This window comes from Piliocolobus tephrosceles, chromosome 16 (genome assembly GCF_002776525.5).
Source record: "Piliocolobus tephrosceles isolate RC106 chromosome 16, ASM277652v3, whole genome shotgun sequence".
Classification (NCBI taxonomy): Eukaryota; Metazoa; Chordata; class Mammalia; order Primates; family Cercopithecidae; genus Piliocolobus; species Piliocolobus tephrosceles.
Window position 1 is genome coordinate 46,644,625 of NC_045449.1, and position 18,728 is coordinate 46,663,352.

General features: G+C 48.8%; 1 protein-coding gene and 1 long non-coding RNA gene across 4 annotated transcripts in view; one reads left to right on the forward strand and one right to left on the reverse strand.

Moving 5' to 3' along the window:
- Positions 1-8,864, forward strand: part of LOC111537513 — a 40,530-nt gene extending 31,666 nt beyond the window's left edge. For both annotated transcript variants that reach the window (XR_002730027.2, XR_002730028.2), the window contains exon 3: positions 6,760-8,864. This is a non-coding gene — a long non-coding RNA (uncharacterized LOC111537513). The remainder of the gene's footprint in view (positions 1-6,759) is intronic.
- The window catches only part of SP2 (Sp2 transcription factor), a 29,675-nt gene extending 18,710 nt beyond the window's left edge, over positions 1-10,965 (reverse strand). Inside the window, exon 1 of one of the 2 annotated variants that reach the window (XM_023204336.2) lies at positions 10,828-10,965. In XM_023204336.2, coding sequence (XP_023060104.1) covers positions 10,828-10,834 — 7 coding nt within the window. In that variant the 5' untranslated portion in view covers positions 10,835-10,965. The remainder of the gene's footprint in view (positions 1-10,827) is intronic. The other variant, XM_023204337.2, reaches the window with a different exon arrangement.
- Between the last annotated feature and the right edge of the window lie 7,763 nt (positions 10,966-18,728).

Genomic DNA, 18,728 nt, shown 5'->3' on the forward strand with positions numbered 1-18,728 from the left:
ACATAAATTGTGCTTAACTTTTCTTTCATACTATTTTTTTTTTATTGTTCTTGTTTTTTTTTTTGAGACGGAGTCTCGCTCTGTCGCCCAGGCTGGAGTTCAGTGGCGCAATCTCGGTTCACTCCAAGCTCTGCCTCCCGGGTTCACGCCATTCTCCTGCCTCAGCCTCCTGAGTAGCTGGGATTACAGGCACCCACCACCACACCCGGCTATTTTTTGTATTTTTAGTAGAGACAGGGTTTCACCGTGTCAGCCAGGATGGTCTTGATCTCCTGACCTCGTGATCCACCCGCCTCGGCCTCCCAAAGTGCTAGGATTACAGACATGAGCCAAGGCGCCTGGCCTCTTTCATACTATTTAAAGCGAGCCTAAATGGTGTTCGAAGATTGCAAAAGGACTCTTAGTAAGAATAATTGTTTTATATAACTTCTGCTATTTTAATAGTGCCACTTGCTTTTAACAGTAGTTTACATCCAGTCACTGAAACCGACACCTAACAACATAGGTAAGTCGGATTAGTGCATATTCTTGAAAAGAAAAAGCTGCACTGCTTTCCAAGTTATATCATTCAGACTTTTCATTAAGTTAGGTTGGCTAAAACTTTCCCAAGAGTCCCTAGGCTGGTGAAGTTATACAAGCAATAGTACCTCTCTTAGGCTCCAAGGAAAACTCCAGGGGCATCAAACAAGGTTTGAAGGCAGTATGGGGTAGGGATGGGGTTGCAGGTGCCTGAAGGGACCACACACAACATTCCTTTCCCATATTGGAAACCAATTTAATTCCAAAATCAGCAGAAAAGCATCCCGAGTTTCTGGACTCTTGATGTACTACTGATCACCCGCCTCTACCTCCTGTTCCCTCCAGCACAGCCTCACTTCTTACCCCCTTGGCCAAACTTGGTAGAAAAACTGCTGGCACCCTGCTGTCCCTTCCCTCCTTTCCTACTTATTTCCCAGCAGCATTAGGACGTCTACCCTGGCACTGTGCTCATGCTGCACCTGCCCAGGTCGCCAGCGACCTCCTTGCTGCTCAATCCAGCAGCCCCTCCGATGAGTGCTTCCTCCTCGAAATTCCCATGGATATTCTCCCACCTCTCCTGCCACCTCTTCCCCTTGTGGGCTCCTCTTCCTTTGTCACCCCTTAAATACTGATGTTCCCCAACATCTGTCCTTTCTCCTCACCCAGCACCCTTTCCCTGGGTGACCATGCCTATTCGCATGGCTTTACGTACCTTCCACAGGCTGGCAACTCATAGGCCTGTGTCTGGTCGAGATCTCTGCTCCACGTGTTAGACCTGTACATCCAGCCCTCTGGGTCTTCCACTAGGGCTGGCCACAGACACTTGGAACATTGAGCTGTCAGTTTTGCCCATTCTTTCTCCAGCTTTCTTACCCTCAGCCACCACAGGCCTTCTTCCAGATCCTTGAAAAACTTTCGTCTCTGCAGCTGTCTTTCCTTGCTTACAACTCTTTCTGTTCTCTTCACTAGCTAAGACCTCGCCCTTCAGGTTTCTGGCTGTTTGACTTTCCCAGCATAATTTAAGAGCCATTATGTAACAGGCATGCCATTTCCTCAGAGTGGCCTTTCTGGACCCCTGAGAGGAGGTTAACTCCTTTGGGAACACCCACTACCCATTCATTAACTAATCATGAGCCCGATGTATGCGAGGGCTCCCCAGGGTGGGCCATGTGTGTTTGCACCACTGAACTGTAGACACCAAGCCCAGCACATGGCTCACAGACACCTTCAGTGCCTATGGGCTGTATGAATACCCTGGGTTAAAGTAGCCTCTCTTCTGGTATCTCCAATCAGGACAAAACCTGAGTATCCCCCTCACTGCCAACCAATCATCAAGTCCTCATGACTCCACTTCATAGACAAACCTCCCTGTAGTGTACCCAGGTTCCCCGTCCTCATCACCTGAGGTATTGCCCACGGCCTCCAAAACTGCTTCCTGGCCTCTGGCCTCCCCCTTAGCCAGCCTCCACAATTTGGTCAGAAGGCTCTTTTTAAAGTGCAAATCCCGTCCAGCTACTCTCCTAATTAACCCCCTCAATTGTTCCCTGATGCTCTTGTGATAAAAAAAAAAAAGGCCAGAACAAGCTGTCCCTCCCTGGTCCACCCCCCTGACCTCTTGCCCTTCCACCTCTCCCAACACACACTTCAGTTTTTCATTTCTGGAATTAAAACATGCCACCCTGTCTCACTTGGAGCCTGAAGCACACTCTTTCCCATTTGCCTGGTCAGCTCCTGTCCTTCAGAGCTCATTTATACTCTCACTCAAGGAAAGCCTCTCCTGACCTCCTCCCACCTCAAGTCTGGGGCAGGTGACCCTGCTACCTGCCAGTGCATACTCCAGGCACACTTCCACACTGTCCCACCAACACAGAGCTGGGAGTCTGTCCCTGTCTCACGGGTATTTCTAGGCCTGACTCAGGGAGAGCACGTAACAGGAAGAGAGACCTCTGAGCCTTGGCCACCAGGCTTCAGGCTGTTCGACTGGTCCTTTCACTGAGAATGCTACTCTTGAGACCCAGCAAATGAGAAAGGGTGCCTACAGAAACACCACAACAGTAGGCTTTAGGAAGCTTTTCCTTCTGGAGAGAATTTGGCTCCATCTCCACAACCCAGGTCTTCGGGGTAACAGCTTTTTTTGCCTGTGGGTTCCTGCCATCGTGGCTCTGGCCTTCTTGGCCTTTTGCTATGGTATTTCCCCTGGAGGAATTTCACACTGTGCAAACAGTCTTTCTGTTGGCTATTTTGGTCAGCTCAGCTGGGCCTTAAGCCAACAAAGCAGTTTCTAAGCCCAGGCTTTTCCAGTTGCCTAGCCTGGAAGAATTCAGAGCTGGTGAGGGAAAAGCATGCCCTGGCTGGTTTTAGAGAACAAAGTTAGACCTCAAAGAAAGCTGACAAATGGGGTAAGAGAATTCATTTGGATCAAGAGAGCAGCAACCTTGGTAGTGAAAGACTCCAAATTGTGCTGAATATTTCAATGAGAAGCAAACCTCAGCAATCACAATAGCCATTATAAGGTGGGCGCGGTGGCTCATGCCTGTCATACCAGCACTTTGGGAGGCTGAGACAGGAGGATCACTTGAGGTCAGGCGTTCAAGACTAGCCTGGGCCACACAGCAAGATGCCATCTCTACAAAAAATGTTTACAAACTAGCTGAGTATGGTGGTGTGTGCCTGTAGTCCCAGCTCCTTAGGAGGCCAAGGTGAGAAGATTGCTTGAGTCCAGGAAGTCGAGGCTGCAGTGAGCTATGATTGCACCACTGTGCTCTGGCCTGGGTGACAGAGTGAGACCCTGTCTTTAAAAAAAAATAATAATAACGTTAAATAAATAAATTAATTAAAACCATGGTAAAAGAGCCCAATAACAGTAAAACAAATTTCAATGGCTTTCATTAAACGAGAACACCTCTGGGCAGTGGCTTGCTAATGCCACAGGCCGAAGGAAGGAAGAAGATGAGTAAGGAATGGAGATCTTGTCTCCACATTAACCCTTTACTGAGCTTCTCATCTCCCCCCAGCCCCCCATCTCAGACCCCCAGCCTCAGGCAATGACCCTTAGGAATGTCCATGATTTCACTAAGAAGTTAAAATTTCCCTCATCAGCTAAGATCCATTATGTCTCACCTTCTCCTCAAGCAAAACTCCTCGCAAGAGTTACCTATACTTCTCTCCTGCTAGCTTTTCTTAAACCTGCTCCAACCAGGCTGCACCCTCCCCATGCATGCCACCAAAATTGTTCATGCCACCTCAGCCTTCCGAGGAGCTGGGATTACAGGCATGAGCCACCGCGCCCGGCCTCTTCTTCCCTGAAACACTTTCTTTACTTTGCCTCTAGGACACACTTTGCTAGTCTCTGGCTAACTTCTCCCATATCTCCTTTGCTGGTTCTTCCTCTCCTCTCAAATTCTAAATGATTGGGTTGCCCCAGGACTCTGTCTCAGGACCTTTCTTCTGTCTACACCTGTTTCCTAGCTGACTTTGTCTAGTCTCGTGGGTTTAGAAACCAGTAAGATACAGATTCTATATAATTTTAACTCTCACATTTCTATCTCAACTTGTATATCCAACTGCCTACTGATATCTCCACTTGGATGTATTAATAGGCATCGTAAATCTAACTAGCCCCAGCCGGGCGTGGTGGCTCACGCCTGTAATCCCAGCACTTTGGGAGGCCGAGGCAGGTGGATCACCTGAGGTCAGGAGTTGGAGACCAGCCTGGCCAACATGGCGAAACCTCATCTCTACTAAAAATAAAAAAATTAGCCAGGCGTGGTGGCGAACACCTGTAATCCCAGCTCCTCAGGAGGCTGACGAAGGAGAATCGCTTGAACCCGGGAGGTAGAGGTTGCAGTGACCCAAGATTGTGCCACCGCACTCCAGACTGTGTGACAGGAGCGAAACTCCATCTCAAAAAACAAAACAAAACAAAAATCTAACTAGCCCCAAACAGTGCTCCCAATATTGTCCTAATCCTATGACTCCTTCAAAATTCCCCACTGCAGTGAATGAATAGTAACTTCATCTTTCCAGCTGCTCAGCCCTAAAACCTTGGGAGTTATCCTTATCTTTTTTCCACACCCTACATGTGACAGCAAACACTCTATCTTCAAAATATATGCCCAAGCTGACTGCTTCTACCACCTCCTCTGTCATCACCTAGGTCCAGGTTTATCATGTCCCCCATGGATTAACTTCCTAGCTGCGCTTCTGACCTTGACCCCATCAGTCTATTCTCAACACATCTAGAGTAAGACCCATCACACTTAAATGAAACCATGTTATTTCTCTGCTCAGAAGCCCCCAATACCATCCCATCTCCCACTCAAACTAGCCAAAATCTCCATCGTGATACAGAAGGCCCCTGGGGGACCTGACCTCTTTCACCTGCCCTGTCACTCTCCCTCTCTCACTGGCTCCCTGCTGGCTCCCTGCTGTTCCTGAACATACCAAGTAAGGCCCCTGCTGAGGGCCTTTGCATTGCTCTTCTCTCTGCTGAGTTCTCACCCTCCTCCCCTCACCCCAGACAGAACAAGGCTCAATCTCCTCCCCACTCCTTCAGGGTTTTATTCAGATGTCACCTTATCATTGAGACCTTCCCTGATCACCCTATGTAAATTGCCACCTCCCCCTTTCTTTCCTTATCCTCATTTTGCCTCCTTAGCACTTCTCACTGTCTAACAAATATCTATTAGTTATTCATTGTCTCCCACTAAAATGTAAGCTTCCTAAAGGCAGGGACTTCTCTGCGTTACTCACTGATGTATCCCAGTCCCTGGCACATGGTAGGTGCTTAACAATCTATGTTTGTTGAATAAGTGAATGAGTAAATCCTGGAGGCTTTACAGCACGAGAGCCTAAAGGGAGTGTAGGAACCAAAGGAGAAAAGCTGCAGATATGCATACCCTGGCACTAGGTCAGGATCCACTCCACAGCTGGTTTTAGCTGACCCAGACCCTGATGGAACCCTCAACCCCACCAGTCACCTCACACGTGGGCCAGTGCAGTCCAGTCCTGCTCCTGGCCAAAAACTTAAAAGCGCACAACTCTCATCACCACAAAGCGGGTACTATTGCATTTCAATGCATCTCTCAATTGACAAGCATTGGCGGAGCCAGGATTGCACCACTGCACTCCAGCCTGGAACTCCATCTCAAAAACAAAACAAAACAAAAACAAAACAACAACAACAACAAAAACCAAGCCGGGCGGGTGGTTCATGCCTGTAATCCCAGCACTTTGGGAGGCTGAGGCGGGCAGATCATGAGGTCAAGAGTTGGAGATCATCCTGGCCAACCCAGTGAAACCCCATCTCTCCTAAAAATACAAAATTAGCTGGGCGTGGTGGCGCATGCCTATAGTCCCAGTTACTTGGGAGGCTGAGACAGGAGAATCGCTTGAACCCGGGAGGCAGAAGTTGCAGTGAGCCAAGATCGCGCCATTGCACTTCAGCCTGGCGACAGAGCGAGACTCTGTCTCAAAAAAAAAAAAAGATAATGAAGGCACTCGAATTTGGATACCACCTGTCTGTCTCTACCCTTAATTCTTCTTTCCAAAACGTGACTATGTCATTTGCTAGTTTGCATCCTGACTGGGTCACATCCCATTGTACTGGAAGGGACTCTGGAAGTGTGTGGGGGTGGGGACAGCATAAAGAGAACCTGATCAAAGCAGGCCCAAGAAACAGCATCAAGTTTTTTTTGTCAAAGAATACTGGGCCTCAGAATTCTTAGAGAACAGGAGAAAAAAAAAGCAAGATACACTTTTTCCCCTAAAGAAGCTCATTATGTGCTTTGGCACATTTATTTGTAACTCCCCACACTTATCCTGGGCCAGGATCAGCTTTTTGTTTTGAGAGTCTTGCTCTGTCGCCCAGGCTGGGGTATAGTGGTGCGCTCTCGGCTCACTGCAATCTCCACCTCCTGGGTTCAAGTGATTCCCGTGCCTCAGCCTCCGGAGTAGCTGGGACTACAGGCGTGTGCCACCACACGTGGCTAATTTTTGTATCTTTAGTAGAGATGGGGTTTTGCCATGTTAGCCAGGCTGCTCTCAAACTCCTGACCTTAAGTGATCTGCCTGCCTCAGCCTCTCAAAGAGCTGGGATTACAGGCATGATTACCAAGCCCGGCCCCAGACCAGAATCGGCTTCTGAAAAGAGTGGTGATTTCATTTCCCCCGAGAAGACAGGGCTGGCTTACCATTTACTTTTTTGGAGGCTGGGAAATGTCTTGGTTTGTTTTCTTCTAGGCTGATCTAAGAAGATTCCTAATTATCAACTGGGAGCAGAAATATTCCACTTCCAATTACATGGCCCTGCCTGCTCACTCTTACTTCCTATTCACACTCTCTTGGAGGCCACTTTGTGATTCTACCAAATCCTATAGGAGAGGTGACAACCCCAAAGAGAAGGCTCTAGAAAGATGGCATTTGGAAATCTGTAAGTTAGTGTCTGCTGGCTCCTCCTGAGCCACTTCTACTCTGTGATTGAGAGGAAAGGCCACCTAACTGCCTAAATCACCACACAGGGACAAACTGGTATCTCAGAGCACTCAGCAGCAAAAACAAGTAAGCTAAGCCTCTGCACTGCAATGTGGCAGGGCTTCTGGCTAGGTATAGCAAGCAATTCTGATGTGGAGACAAACAGCAGCAACGGGAATGAAATGCCAATGAAGGATTCCAACCATTGGGTCTGCAAGCATGCTTGTCCTGTGATACAAACAGCCTAGACATCTCAGCACTGCTTGGAGCTGCTCATTGGGGGAGCCTAAGAAACATCAGCCCCTTCACAAACCCCTGCTCCTGAGCAGAGCTCATCTCCCAAGAGCAAATCAGCCTGCAGCCCAGTCGGATGAGAAGCACAGTGTTCCCCTGTGCCAGTGGCAGCCTCAGAGCATCCTGAAAGAGCGCTTCCTAGACACGCAGTGGAAGCCATGACTTCCCCTAAGCTGCCAGTGCTGCTTCTGAACTCACGTGGAGGTTCTTTTTTCAGTGTCCCCAGAGGCAGTAGAAAAATCCATTTTCCATTTTGAAATCTATGAAGTAGGACAAATCTGCCACCTGGGAGCATCTCCTCAAGGGCAATCTCTACTCCCTTTCCCACATAGCCTGACAATACTCTCGAGTTAGAAATATCCCTTGTTGGCTAGGCACAGTGGCTCATGCCTGTAATCCCAGCACTTTGGGAGGCTGAGGTCGGAGGATTACTTGAGGCCAGGAGTTTGAGACCAGCCTGGCATAGAGAGACTATGCCTGTATTATTTTTTAAAAAGAAATGTCCCATATTTTTACCCTCTTCACTCATCTTTCCACCTTGTTCCAATAGATTGCTGACAGAAAAGTGAGATCTCCTCCACCCTGAGGTCTCCTAAGAGAATGCTGCTAGCCAAAAAAAGATCTGCTGATTATTAAGGAAGAGCATCTTTAAAAAGACACTCAACTACATTTCAGAAAGATAAAGATCTAAGTGTTGGCTCTATGAGGGAAGAAATAAAGAGAAAGAACTTTTTTTCCTCCTACAACGGGTCTAGACAATGTCATACAAGGAGTTGCAAGCATATCCAAAACAAAAGCAAGGCAAAAACAAACAAGCAAAAAAGCAACAAATGCATTCCAAAATTATCTCCATTTCTCAGCCCAGATATGTACTGGATACTGGTTTAGTTCAGCCTGTAGGTGGTGGGAAGAAATTCACAAATCCAAGTCAGTTGCCAAAAGGGAATACTCCAGACATATCACCCAATGAACCTGTAAGAAAGTATAAGAGCTTCTCTGAACAGATTTTACTCCAGGTTTGCAGCCCACAAGGTTTAAGATTGGGCCATGAGGTTAAATCTGGTAAACTCAGAAATGTTCACGCTACTGTATCCCTAAACTTTGTAATTCTCTACATACCCTTTAAAGCAGTGTTTCTCTGCATCTTTTATTCCATAGCCATTGTCCACCTGATCCAAAATATCCTAAATTTTTCTATGTTTGGAAGCAGGGTTTCTAATTTTATATATACAGAAAAGGGGTGTGTGTGAAAAAAATAAGTATTAGAAAAAGAACATGTTACATATATATCACAGAAATGAATGGGCAAGATTTAGAAGATTGCTGAAACAAAGCCAATACTAAGGTCTACTGGTTGGCTGCAACAAGTTTAAAATGTCTTCAGAAGGGCCCTGGTTGGGCAATACTATACTTGCTGACAGTAAGCTTGGGAACTGACACAGACCTATAGCAAAGGACTGTCCAACTTCTCCAAAAAGCTGGTATCAACCACCAGAAGAAATAAGAAGTTCAAGGCCAAAATATCCTGATGAACCAACCACTCTACTTGCTGAAATGCCATAAAGCTTCTTTACCCCAGACATTTACCCAAATCTTATCATTTCTTTTCTCCTCTCTGATAGGCCTCCACAGGCCCAAACTTTAATAGAATCTGAGAGAAAAAAGTGGCCAGTCTATCTGCTGTCCAGAGTGATGCCAAACTCTTTCTCCTGGAGCCAGTTCTACCTACTGGGCAGTCAGATGTGGGTCCGATTATTAATAAACTCTACTTCGGTCTCCTCGGCAGAGTTTGTGGCTTCAGCAGCCTAACTCAGGGGGGTTCATAATTATGTCAGACTAGCTTTTTTTCTTGCAGTTGCTTTTAACCAAAGAGGTTAAGCCTCTGTACAACTAAGAGGAAGAACTAGAATTAGAAAACTTACCAATCGTCCCAGCCAATGATAATCCATTTCCAACAGGTATTAACGCCTGTTAGAAGCCAATGGAACACTGACATCATCAGCCCAATTGATAGGTTGTCTGATAGATTCCCCCCCTTCATCGCACACAAGAATTTAAAACAAAACAAGACACTGCAGTTATATTCATTACTGCAGACAATGGGTTTCTTTGTGTCAGTAATTGAAATTACTGCTGTGCTCTGGACTCCATTATTCCCTTTGCAGCCTGTGAGCTGGCCAACACTCTAAACTTTCTAGCCCTAAAAATTGTATCATCCTGTATACCAACTCAGTACAGCCTTCCACTGTGAAACTGAATGCCTTCTGGGGTGCAGCATGAAACAGTTTTAGACAGTGCAGGCCAGTGCACCTTGAAACAGTGTCCTTCCATCTGTAATGAAATCTGTAAACGGGAAACTTGGGCCAATTCATTGTTTAAAGCAGATCTACTGGCTCATACCTTTCTCTAGGAAACAATAAGTGAACAAGAAGTAACCTCAGAGGAAGAAAGAACTTTGGGAGAATGCACTGAGAAAGGCCAGACTGAGTCCCCTTGGATGAAGTTAATTAAGAAACAAACATGACAGGATATTGCAATCAAAACCAAGGAATGCAGTGAGGATAGGTTTCTCAGTTGCCCAGAGGAGAAGACATAGTTCCTTTTGAACTAAAATTAGAAAGCCGCTGGGAAGGAAACCTAAGAAGCATGGGTAAGAGGCTGAAAACCGTAAGTCAGCAATGGGGATGCAGGTGGGTGGAGGAAGAAAGCAAGTATCTATTTTGTTTCTTCTGCAATTCCTTAAGATTGTTTGCGCCTGAGCTTTGGGACTGCAGTCTTCCCCCGCGGGGTGTCAGGTAACAGGCTGGGAGCTCTGGCAAGAAGTTCTCAAACTTCTCACAATTCTGCTTAGAGCTTGCACCTAGCTGGAGGATCAATGATCCAAGTGAAAACATTAAAGGAAGGTTTTTGCCCACTCCCCAGTGAGAGGTCATCTGCCCAGGGAGTGCCCTCGTGTCCTGACACCATTGCCCGACCGGGATACATCAGTAACCGGGCTGTCGTCGATGCCGAGCAGTGCCCATCTGGTTGGCAGCGTCCGGATCTCAAGCGTTCCCTCGCCCCTCTGTACTTCGGGGAGCCCTGAATCGCTGGTAGGCATCTACAGTTAAGAGTGCAGGAAGGCCTCTCAGACACGGGGCGAACACAAGGGCTGTTGGCTGCCTCCTCGGAGCCGACCCAGGCATAGTCCGCCCAGGCGGGAGAGCGGCGCTGAGGTGGGTCGGCACCCGGCTGAGAGGTGCCAGGCCACCCCGGTTCCCGCTCCTCTCGCCGGCCCCCGGAAGCGCCGCCCTCCCGTCCGGCGGGCTCCGAGGGGGCGGGGAGTCGAACGCCCCCTTCCGGGTGCCTCCGCCCGGCTGGCCAGCCCCGCTCCTCCTCCGGGCGGGAATCCTCCCTCCCCCGCCCCTCCCGAAGCCGGGCCCCGGCGCCAGGCCCGGCCCCAGGGGGGAACCCCCGGCCTCGGCTCCCTCTCCCCGCGGCCTCTGCCCGTCTTCCCGACCCTTGGGGGCCGGGAAGACCCCGCCGGCAGCGGCCGGGACCCACCGCTCATTACGACATCTTCCTCCCTGGCCTCCGCCGCCTCCGCCGCCACCGAGAGCCTGACACCGCCCGCCAAGCACCCGCCAATCCCGGAGCCCGCCACCGCCCGAGCGACGGCAGCCTTCACCAATAAGGGCTTGGAACATTGGGGACCGACAGCACTATTAACCAATCAACCAGAGGCGTCTAGAGCGACGTTGATTTGACCAATAGGTCTGTGCAATGTCACTGATGGACGGTAGAGCGCACCAACCGAAAACCAATTGAATAATGAATGACATGTTCATCAGCCAATTGGAGGGAGGCAAAGTCCCGCCTACTGGGTGGTTGATGGACAGTAACAGGAAGCTGGGAGGGGAGGGGCTTAGTCGAAGAGTGCTTTTGTATTGGTCGTGGTTGACCTTCCACCCACCTCTAACCCAGAGGATGAGTGATAGATCTGCCCTGAAGCCAATCAGAAGTCCTTAGGGTGAGGCCCACAAATGCCCCAGAAATAGCATATATGTTGCGCCCTAAAGTCCAGTCTCGCCCAGGTGTGGCAGGAGCTTTTACCTGCTCTTCGGCAGTAGCCGGCTGCCACTCAACCCCACGCCTGGTGAGTGGAAAGCCATCAACCTTTTATTTAGTCCCTCGCTCATTGTCGCCTCGGGAGGGGCGATTTTGTACAGTGAGGCACTGGGGTCCGGCACCATAGTGAGAGTTGGGGTTGTTTACGCGACACTTCTGAAGGGATTTTCACAATCGGTTAAGCCCCCGTTAATCTTCACATGGTTATTGCGGCGACCCCCATAGCCCACGGTCCCAAACGTGTGCATCTGAATCATCCGAAGCTCTTTCTAAAGGCAGGTTCCCCGGGCCGCCTCTCCTAATCCGACTCGGTACTTCACGGGGCGTGCCTAGAATCCGCATTTTAGCAAGGGCCTCGCATGGACAGAGTTGCACGCTTGAGTTTGAGAAGTACTGCTTGGCCTCTGCCCCACTTACCCTTACCTTCTTGAGATGAGGTAAAGCACTTGGTAGGCACTATCTGGATAGGTTTATCTTTGCTCCCAAGTCTCTTCCGAGAACTTGGGAAGGCTGTCTAGCTTAGTGAGGGAATCCATTCTGGCTTCAGACCAGTCTGGGTTTGAAACCTACACGTCCCACTAACTTAGGCAGGGTACGGAAACTCCCTGAGCCTCGTGTCCTTATCAGTAAAACGAGGTTAATCACACCTACACCTTAGCGCAATGGCTTTAAAACAAAACAAAACAAAACATAGCCCATCAAGAGAAATACATTTTGCATACTGACCAGTACACTTCTGTTTGATAGTGTCAAAGTTTCCGAAAACAATGCTTACTGCTTGTGATGCACTGATAGTTTCTATGCCTATTCTATCCTATCTTATTCTCCTTCTTGTTAATCATGACTGGCAATTTGAAAAACACTGCTAGGAAAGGTTGGTTGATAATACAAAATGCAGAGCAGAATACCGGGTACACAGTAACTGCTGAAAATATGTTAATAGCCTCTTCCAGTCTACTCCTCTCAGTGTTAGCCTTTGAAAAACAAGACTTTAGGCCGGGCGCGGTGGCTCAAGCCTGTAATCCCAGCACTTTGGGAGGCCGAGACGGGCGGATCACGAGGTCAGGAGATCGAAACCATCCTGGCTAACACAGTGAAACCCCGTCTCTACTAAAAAATACAAAAAACTAGCCGGACGAGGTGGCGGGCGCCTGTAGTCCCAGCTACTCGGGAGGCTGAGGCAGGAGAATGGCGTGAACCCGGGAGGCGGAGTTTGCAGTGAGCCAAGGTCCGGCCACTGCACTCCAGCCTGGGCGACAGAGTGAGACTCCGCCTCAAAAAAAAAGAAAAAGAAAAAGAAAAACAAGACTTTAGACGATAACACTCCTCTGGTAAAGACCCTTCATGGGATCCGTATCTCCTGGATAAAGCCCAAACTTCTTTCTAGGCAAATTCCTCCCACTCTTTTTTCTTCTTAACCTCAGCATCCACCAGAGGACACACTCTTACTGGTGTATCTTTCATGCTTTATCTCCTCCCTGTACCCTCATTCCCTTCCTACAAATCCTACCCTTTTACCTCCAGGAAAGATTCCAGGTTCCTAAACACTTACGTTTTTTTCCACTAGTTGACTTTCTATCTTACCCTTCCCTTCTGGTAAACCCCTATACATCCATGGCTGGATGTGGTGGCTCACACCTGTATTCCTAGCGCTTTGGGAAGCCAGAGGCAGGCGGATTGCTTGAACCCAGGATTTCGAGACCCAGCCTGGGCAACATGGCGAAACCCTGTCTACAAAAAAGCCGCATGGGGTGGTGCACACTTGTAGTTCTAGCTACCTGGGAAGCTGAGGTGGGTGGATCACTTGAGCCTAGGAGTTTGAACTTAAAATGAGCTATGATCACACCACTGCACTCCAGCCTGGGTGACAGAGCGAGACCCTGTCTCTCAGAAAAATAGATAAACTCCTATGCATGCTTCAAGACTCTGCTGTAAGTCTGCATACCTCACTCCTGCCCAGCTATAGCTTCTTCCTCCTCTGTGCTGCCCTGGCACATGCAAAAGGGCTTCTCTCACACACACTATTTCCACACTTTTATTCTCACTTCTTGCTCTCTTGCTAGACTGAGCTGTGGTAGAAGGATTGAGGCCAGCACAGAGAAGGATCAGCAGGAAATGTAAGCTGAGTTAAAGAGTGAATATTTGCATACAATGACATCTGCATGACTTGTTTATATAGTCCATACATTCTGTTCCCAGGCCATTTTTCAAGTTTAGATTGCTTCACTGTCAAACCAAGGACTCCACCCAGGTTCCATGACTCACCTGTATTAGGGTGCAGGGATTTGGGGGGGAGGTAGGTGGGGTTGAATATCCTGCTGGGCCACTGTCAAACCTCTTCTGGGAGAAAAACTGGGGGTAGCTATGCTTCTAACCTAGAGGCCCCATCTTGAAGACTGCAGAGGTGAAAAAAAAAAAAAGTGTGCACACACGGGAAGGAGGACAGGGAGTGAAAACTTGGAAGAATTCTGCAGTCGTTTTGAATTATTTGATTGGTTTTGCCCTTTTAAAGGTCACCTTATCTTTTTGTTTTTGTTTTTGTTTTTGTTTTTGTTTTTGTTTTGTTTCTAGGCTGTCTGACTCTTCTTACTAGAGACACAGCCAAAGAAGGGGAGGACCCTTTGGTTTTTTTTTGTTTTTTCTTTCTTTCTTTTTTTTTTTTTTCCCCCAGAGATAGAGTCTTGCTCTGTCAGCCAGGCTGCAGTGCTGTGGTGCAATCTCGGCTCACTGCAACCTCCACCTCCCAGGTTCAAGCGATTCTCCTGCCTCAGCCTCCTGAGTAGCTGGGATTACAGGCGTGCACCACCAAGCCCGGCCAATTTTTGTGTTATTAGTAGAGACAGGGTTTCACCATGTTGGCCAGGCTGGTCTCAAACTCCTGACCTCAAGTGATCCACCCACCTCAGTCTCCTAAAGTGCTGCGATTGCAGACATGAGTCACTGCGCCCGGCGGAAGGGGACACTTTCTTTTCTTTTTTTTTTTTTTTTGAGATGGAGTCTCGCTCTGTTGCCCAAGCTGGAGTACAGTGGTGCGATCTCAGCTCGTTGCAAGCTCCGCCTCCTGGGTTTACGCCATTCTCCTGCCTCAACCTCCCAAGTAGCTGGAACTACAGGTGCCCACCACCACGCCTGGCTAATTTTTTGTGTTTTTAATAGAGATGGGGTTTTACTGTGTTAGGGTGGTCTCGATCTCCTGGCCTCGTGATCCGCCCGCCTCGGCCTCCCAAAGTGCTGGGGTTACAGGCGTGAGCCACTGCGGGAAGGGGACACTTTCTAAGAAGAAGACCTCATTATACTTTTGTCAGGCCCATTGGAGTCTTAGAGCCTCGTTCACAAACCCCCCACTCCCCCAATGACCACACAACTCCTCAGAGATTTTTTTCTTTCAAGATGGCCCCTGTCTTCAACAGAGAGGGAGAAGGTCAGACAACGTCTTGGAAATGCTCGTGGTCTCTCTGGCCACACTTTATTATTTATTTATTTATTTATTTAGAGACGGAGTCTCGCTTCATTGCGCAGGCTTGAGTGCGGTGGCGCTATCTCAGCTCACTGCAACCTCTGCCTCGCGGGTTTAAGCGATTCTCCTGCCTCAGTTTCCTGAGTAGCTGGGATTACAGATACGCGCCACTACGGCTGGCTATTTTTTGTATTTTTAGTAGAGATGGGGTTTCACTGTGTTGGTCAGGCTGGTCTCAAACTCCTGACCTTATGATCTGCCTCCCTCGGCCTCCCAAAGTGCTGGGATTACAGGCGTGAACCACTGTGCCCTCCCTTTATTTTTATTATTTTTGAGACAGAGAGTCTCTGCAGCCTCAACCTCCTGAGCCTAAGTGATCCTCCCACCTCTCGAGTAGCTGGGACTGTAGGTGTGCGCCACCATGCCCAGCTACTTTTTAAATTTTTTGTAGAGCTGGGGTCTCCCTCTGTTGCCCAGGCTGGTCTCAAACTCCTGAACTGAAGCGACCCTTCTGCCTCAGTCTCCCAAAGTGCTAGGGTTATAGGCATGAGCCACTGCACCGGGCCATGGCCACACTTGAGACTCACTAAAAGAGCTTTTAATAGGTTCTGAAGTCTGGGTCCCATCCCAGGAAATTGGACTCTCTGGGGGCATCAGTATTAAGGAGTTCCTCAGGTGATTCCAATGGGCAGCCAACTGTGGAAAAGGACTCCTTAGCCCAAAGATACCTACCCACTGGGGGTGCCCAAGTAAAAAACAAGGAAAAGTCTGTGCCCTCCACCCCCACCCACTCCTGTCCCTCCCGTTTCTGAATTTCTCTTCTTCCTACCCTACCTGCTGCCATCTTCACAGAGCCAGGGCCAGTGGGTGGTTCTGAGTGTGTCTGTCAACCTCAACCAGGGGTGATATCTCCTCCCTGGTGTGTCTGGAGGCAGGTTCTGTCAGTGATATTTCCCTTTTGTCTCCAACTGCTTTCAGTTTCTTTCTACTCTACATTGTCACTTTCTCTACATTTCTAACTTGCAAAGCTACACATACCCCACCGCTAAAAACCCCATGCTCGTCTTGTCTACCATGGCACCTTCCGTTCCCAGCACATTGCTTGATTATAGTAGGTGCACAGTAAATGTTTGCTGACTGACTAAATGACTATATCCTTTTAACATTTCTCAGGGACTTACCCCTTCCCTTTCAGGCCCAGCTTCTTCCACTTCCACTTCTCCTTCCATGTCTACCTCTGAATTCCCTTCTTTTTTTTTTTTTTTTTCTGAGACGAGTTTCACTCTTGTTGCACAGGCTGGAGTGCAATGGCACAATCTCAGCTCACCTCAACCTCCACCTCCCAGGTTCAAGCGATTCTCCTGCCTTAGCCTCCCTAGTAGCTGAGATTATAGGCATGTGCCACCATGCCTGGCCAATTTTGTATTTTTAGTAAAGACAGGGTTTCTCCATGTTGGTCAGGCTGGTCTTGAACTCCTGACCTCAGGTGATCCACCCACCTCGGCCTCCCAAAGTGCTGGGATTACAGGCTTGAGCCACTGCGCTCAGCCTGAATCCCCTTCTTTCTTCACTTTCCTGTGCTTTTCCTGCTTCCTGACATTCTCTTTGTCCTTTTTTGCACAAGGCTGTCCTCATCTAATCCATCAGTACCAGACAGTGAACATCTCTCCCCCAGGATGCTGAGGAAGGGTGCTGGACAGAAGGATGTGGAACTACAGCCTCTGCTCTCAAGATGCTCAGATCCGGGCAGGGAACATCACACATCTGGGCCTGTCAGGGGGTTGGGGGCTGGGGGAGGGATAGCATTAGGAGAAATACCTAATGTAAATGACAAGTTGATGGGTGCAGCAAACCAGCATGGCACATGTATACCTATGTAACAAACCTGCATGTTGTGCACATATACTCTAGAACTTTAAGTATAATTTAAGAAAGAAAAAAAAAAGCTTCAGATCCCTCCTGGAGCCTCCTGTGAAACCACATGGTATAGCTGGTGCTGTTGGTCCAGAAACTAGAAGAATATCAGGCCAACCCTCTTGACTCTCTGTTGGGCCTCACTCATAGCTACAACCCAACCTTTATTGTTGGTGTTTATCTTTGAAGAGTTACAGCCAACCCAGCCTTCTAAAGCGGCTTGTTTTGCCTTAAGGATTTCCCACTAACCTCTGCTTCTCCCTTTTCCCTCCTTTGGTTTTCTATTTTCTCATCTCTTCCTTTTCTCCCTATGGAGAAACCAAAATTGCAAATTTTTTTTTTTTTTTGAGACTGTCTTGCTCTGTCACCCAGGCTGGAGCACAATGATGGGGTCTCAGCTCACTGCAACCTCCGCCTCCCAGGTTCAAGCGATTCTCTTGCCTCGGCCTCCTGAGTAGCTGGGATTACAGGTGGGTGTCACCACGCCCAGCTTATTTTTATATTTTTAGTAGAGTTGGAGTTTCATCATTTTGGCCAGGCTTGTCTCCAACTCTTGACCTCAGGTGATCCACGTGCCTCGGCCTCCCAAAGTGCTGGGATTACAGGCATGAGCCACTGCTCCCAGCCCAGAGTTGCAGACTTTTGTAACCCAGACTCTCTCATATGCAGACCCACAAAAATATTTGATGGGACAAACACCTAGCTTGGATGAATTTGGGTTATTTTTTTTTTCCTCCTAGGGTCCATCAATGATTTCAGGGATCTAGGTTTCCTCAGTCTTCTGTGAACATGAAACATTGACAAAGGCTATAAGATGTATCTCCCTGTTACAGCACACCCCGGGTGCGCACATACAGACACACCTCTGTCCTCACTGCCGGGGATGCCACTCCTGACTCTGCCCTAACACATCAACTTCCTCTGCCCCTGGTTCCCCTGTCCAGGCTGATGGCTCCCCACCAACTGCCATGGAATCTTCCAGCAAGGACATTCCACTCATCCTTCCCCACAGGTTGCTTCCTTCTTTGCTGCTGCTTTCTACCCCTAGTCTCCCTGGGGTGGGATCTGTGGAGCCTCAGGGAGAAAGGGCAGGGCCCCAGATAAAAGGAGCCCTTTAAGGCGGAAGGCACGGGTGCCTCCTCCGCCTTTGTGTGTCACCACCAGGGGGCACCCAAGGCATTTCCAAAGCAGCTGCCCAGTGTTTTGTGTTCCTTACAGGAACACAGGGCGGGCAGGGAGATCCAGCTTAACAAGCAGCTATTCCCCCAGGAATGGGGCCTGTTTCATTCAGAGACTGAGAGTGGGTTCCAGCCTCTACAAAGAAACTCCTTAAAAAGAGCCATTTGGGGCCGGGTGCGGTGGCTTATCCCTGTAATTGCAGCATTTTGGGAGGCCGAGGTGGGTGGATCACCTGAGGCCAGGTATTCAAGACCGGCCTGGCCAACATGGCGAAACCCCATCTCTACTAAAAATACAAAAATTAGCCAGGTGTGGTGGCACGTTCTTGTAGTCCCAGCTACTTGGGAAACTGAGGCAGGGCAGTAGAATTGCTTGAATCTGGGATGCGGAGGTTGCAGTGAGCCGAGGTCTTGCCACTGCACTCCAGGCTGGGTGACAGAGTGGGACTCCATCTTAAAAAAAAAAAACAAGACAAAACAACAAAAAAAGAGCCATTTGGGCCGGGCATGGTGGCTCATGCCTGTAACCCCAGTACTCGGGGGAGCCTCGGGCGGGAGGATTGCTTCTTGAGCCCAGGAGTTAGAGATTAGCCTGGGCAACATAGTGAGACCCCCATCTCTACAAAAATTTTAAAAATTAGCCAGGCTTGGTGGCTCTCAACTGTAGTCCCAGCTACTTGGGAGGCTGAGGCGGGAGGATCCCTTGAGCCTAGGAATTCGAGGCTGTAGTGAGCTGTGTTTGCAACACTGCACTCCACCCTGGGTGACAAAGCAAAACCGTGTCTCCC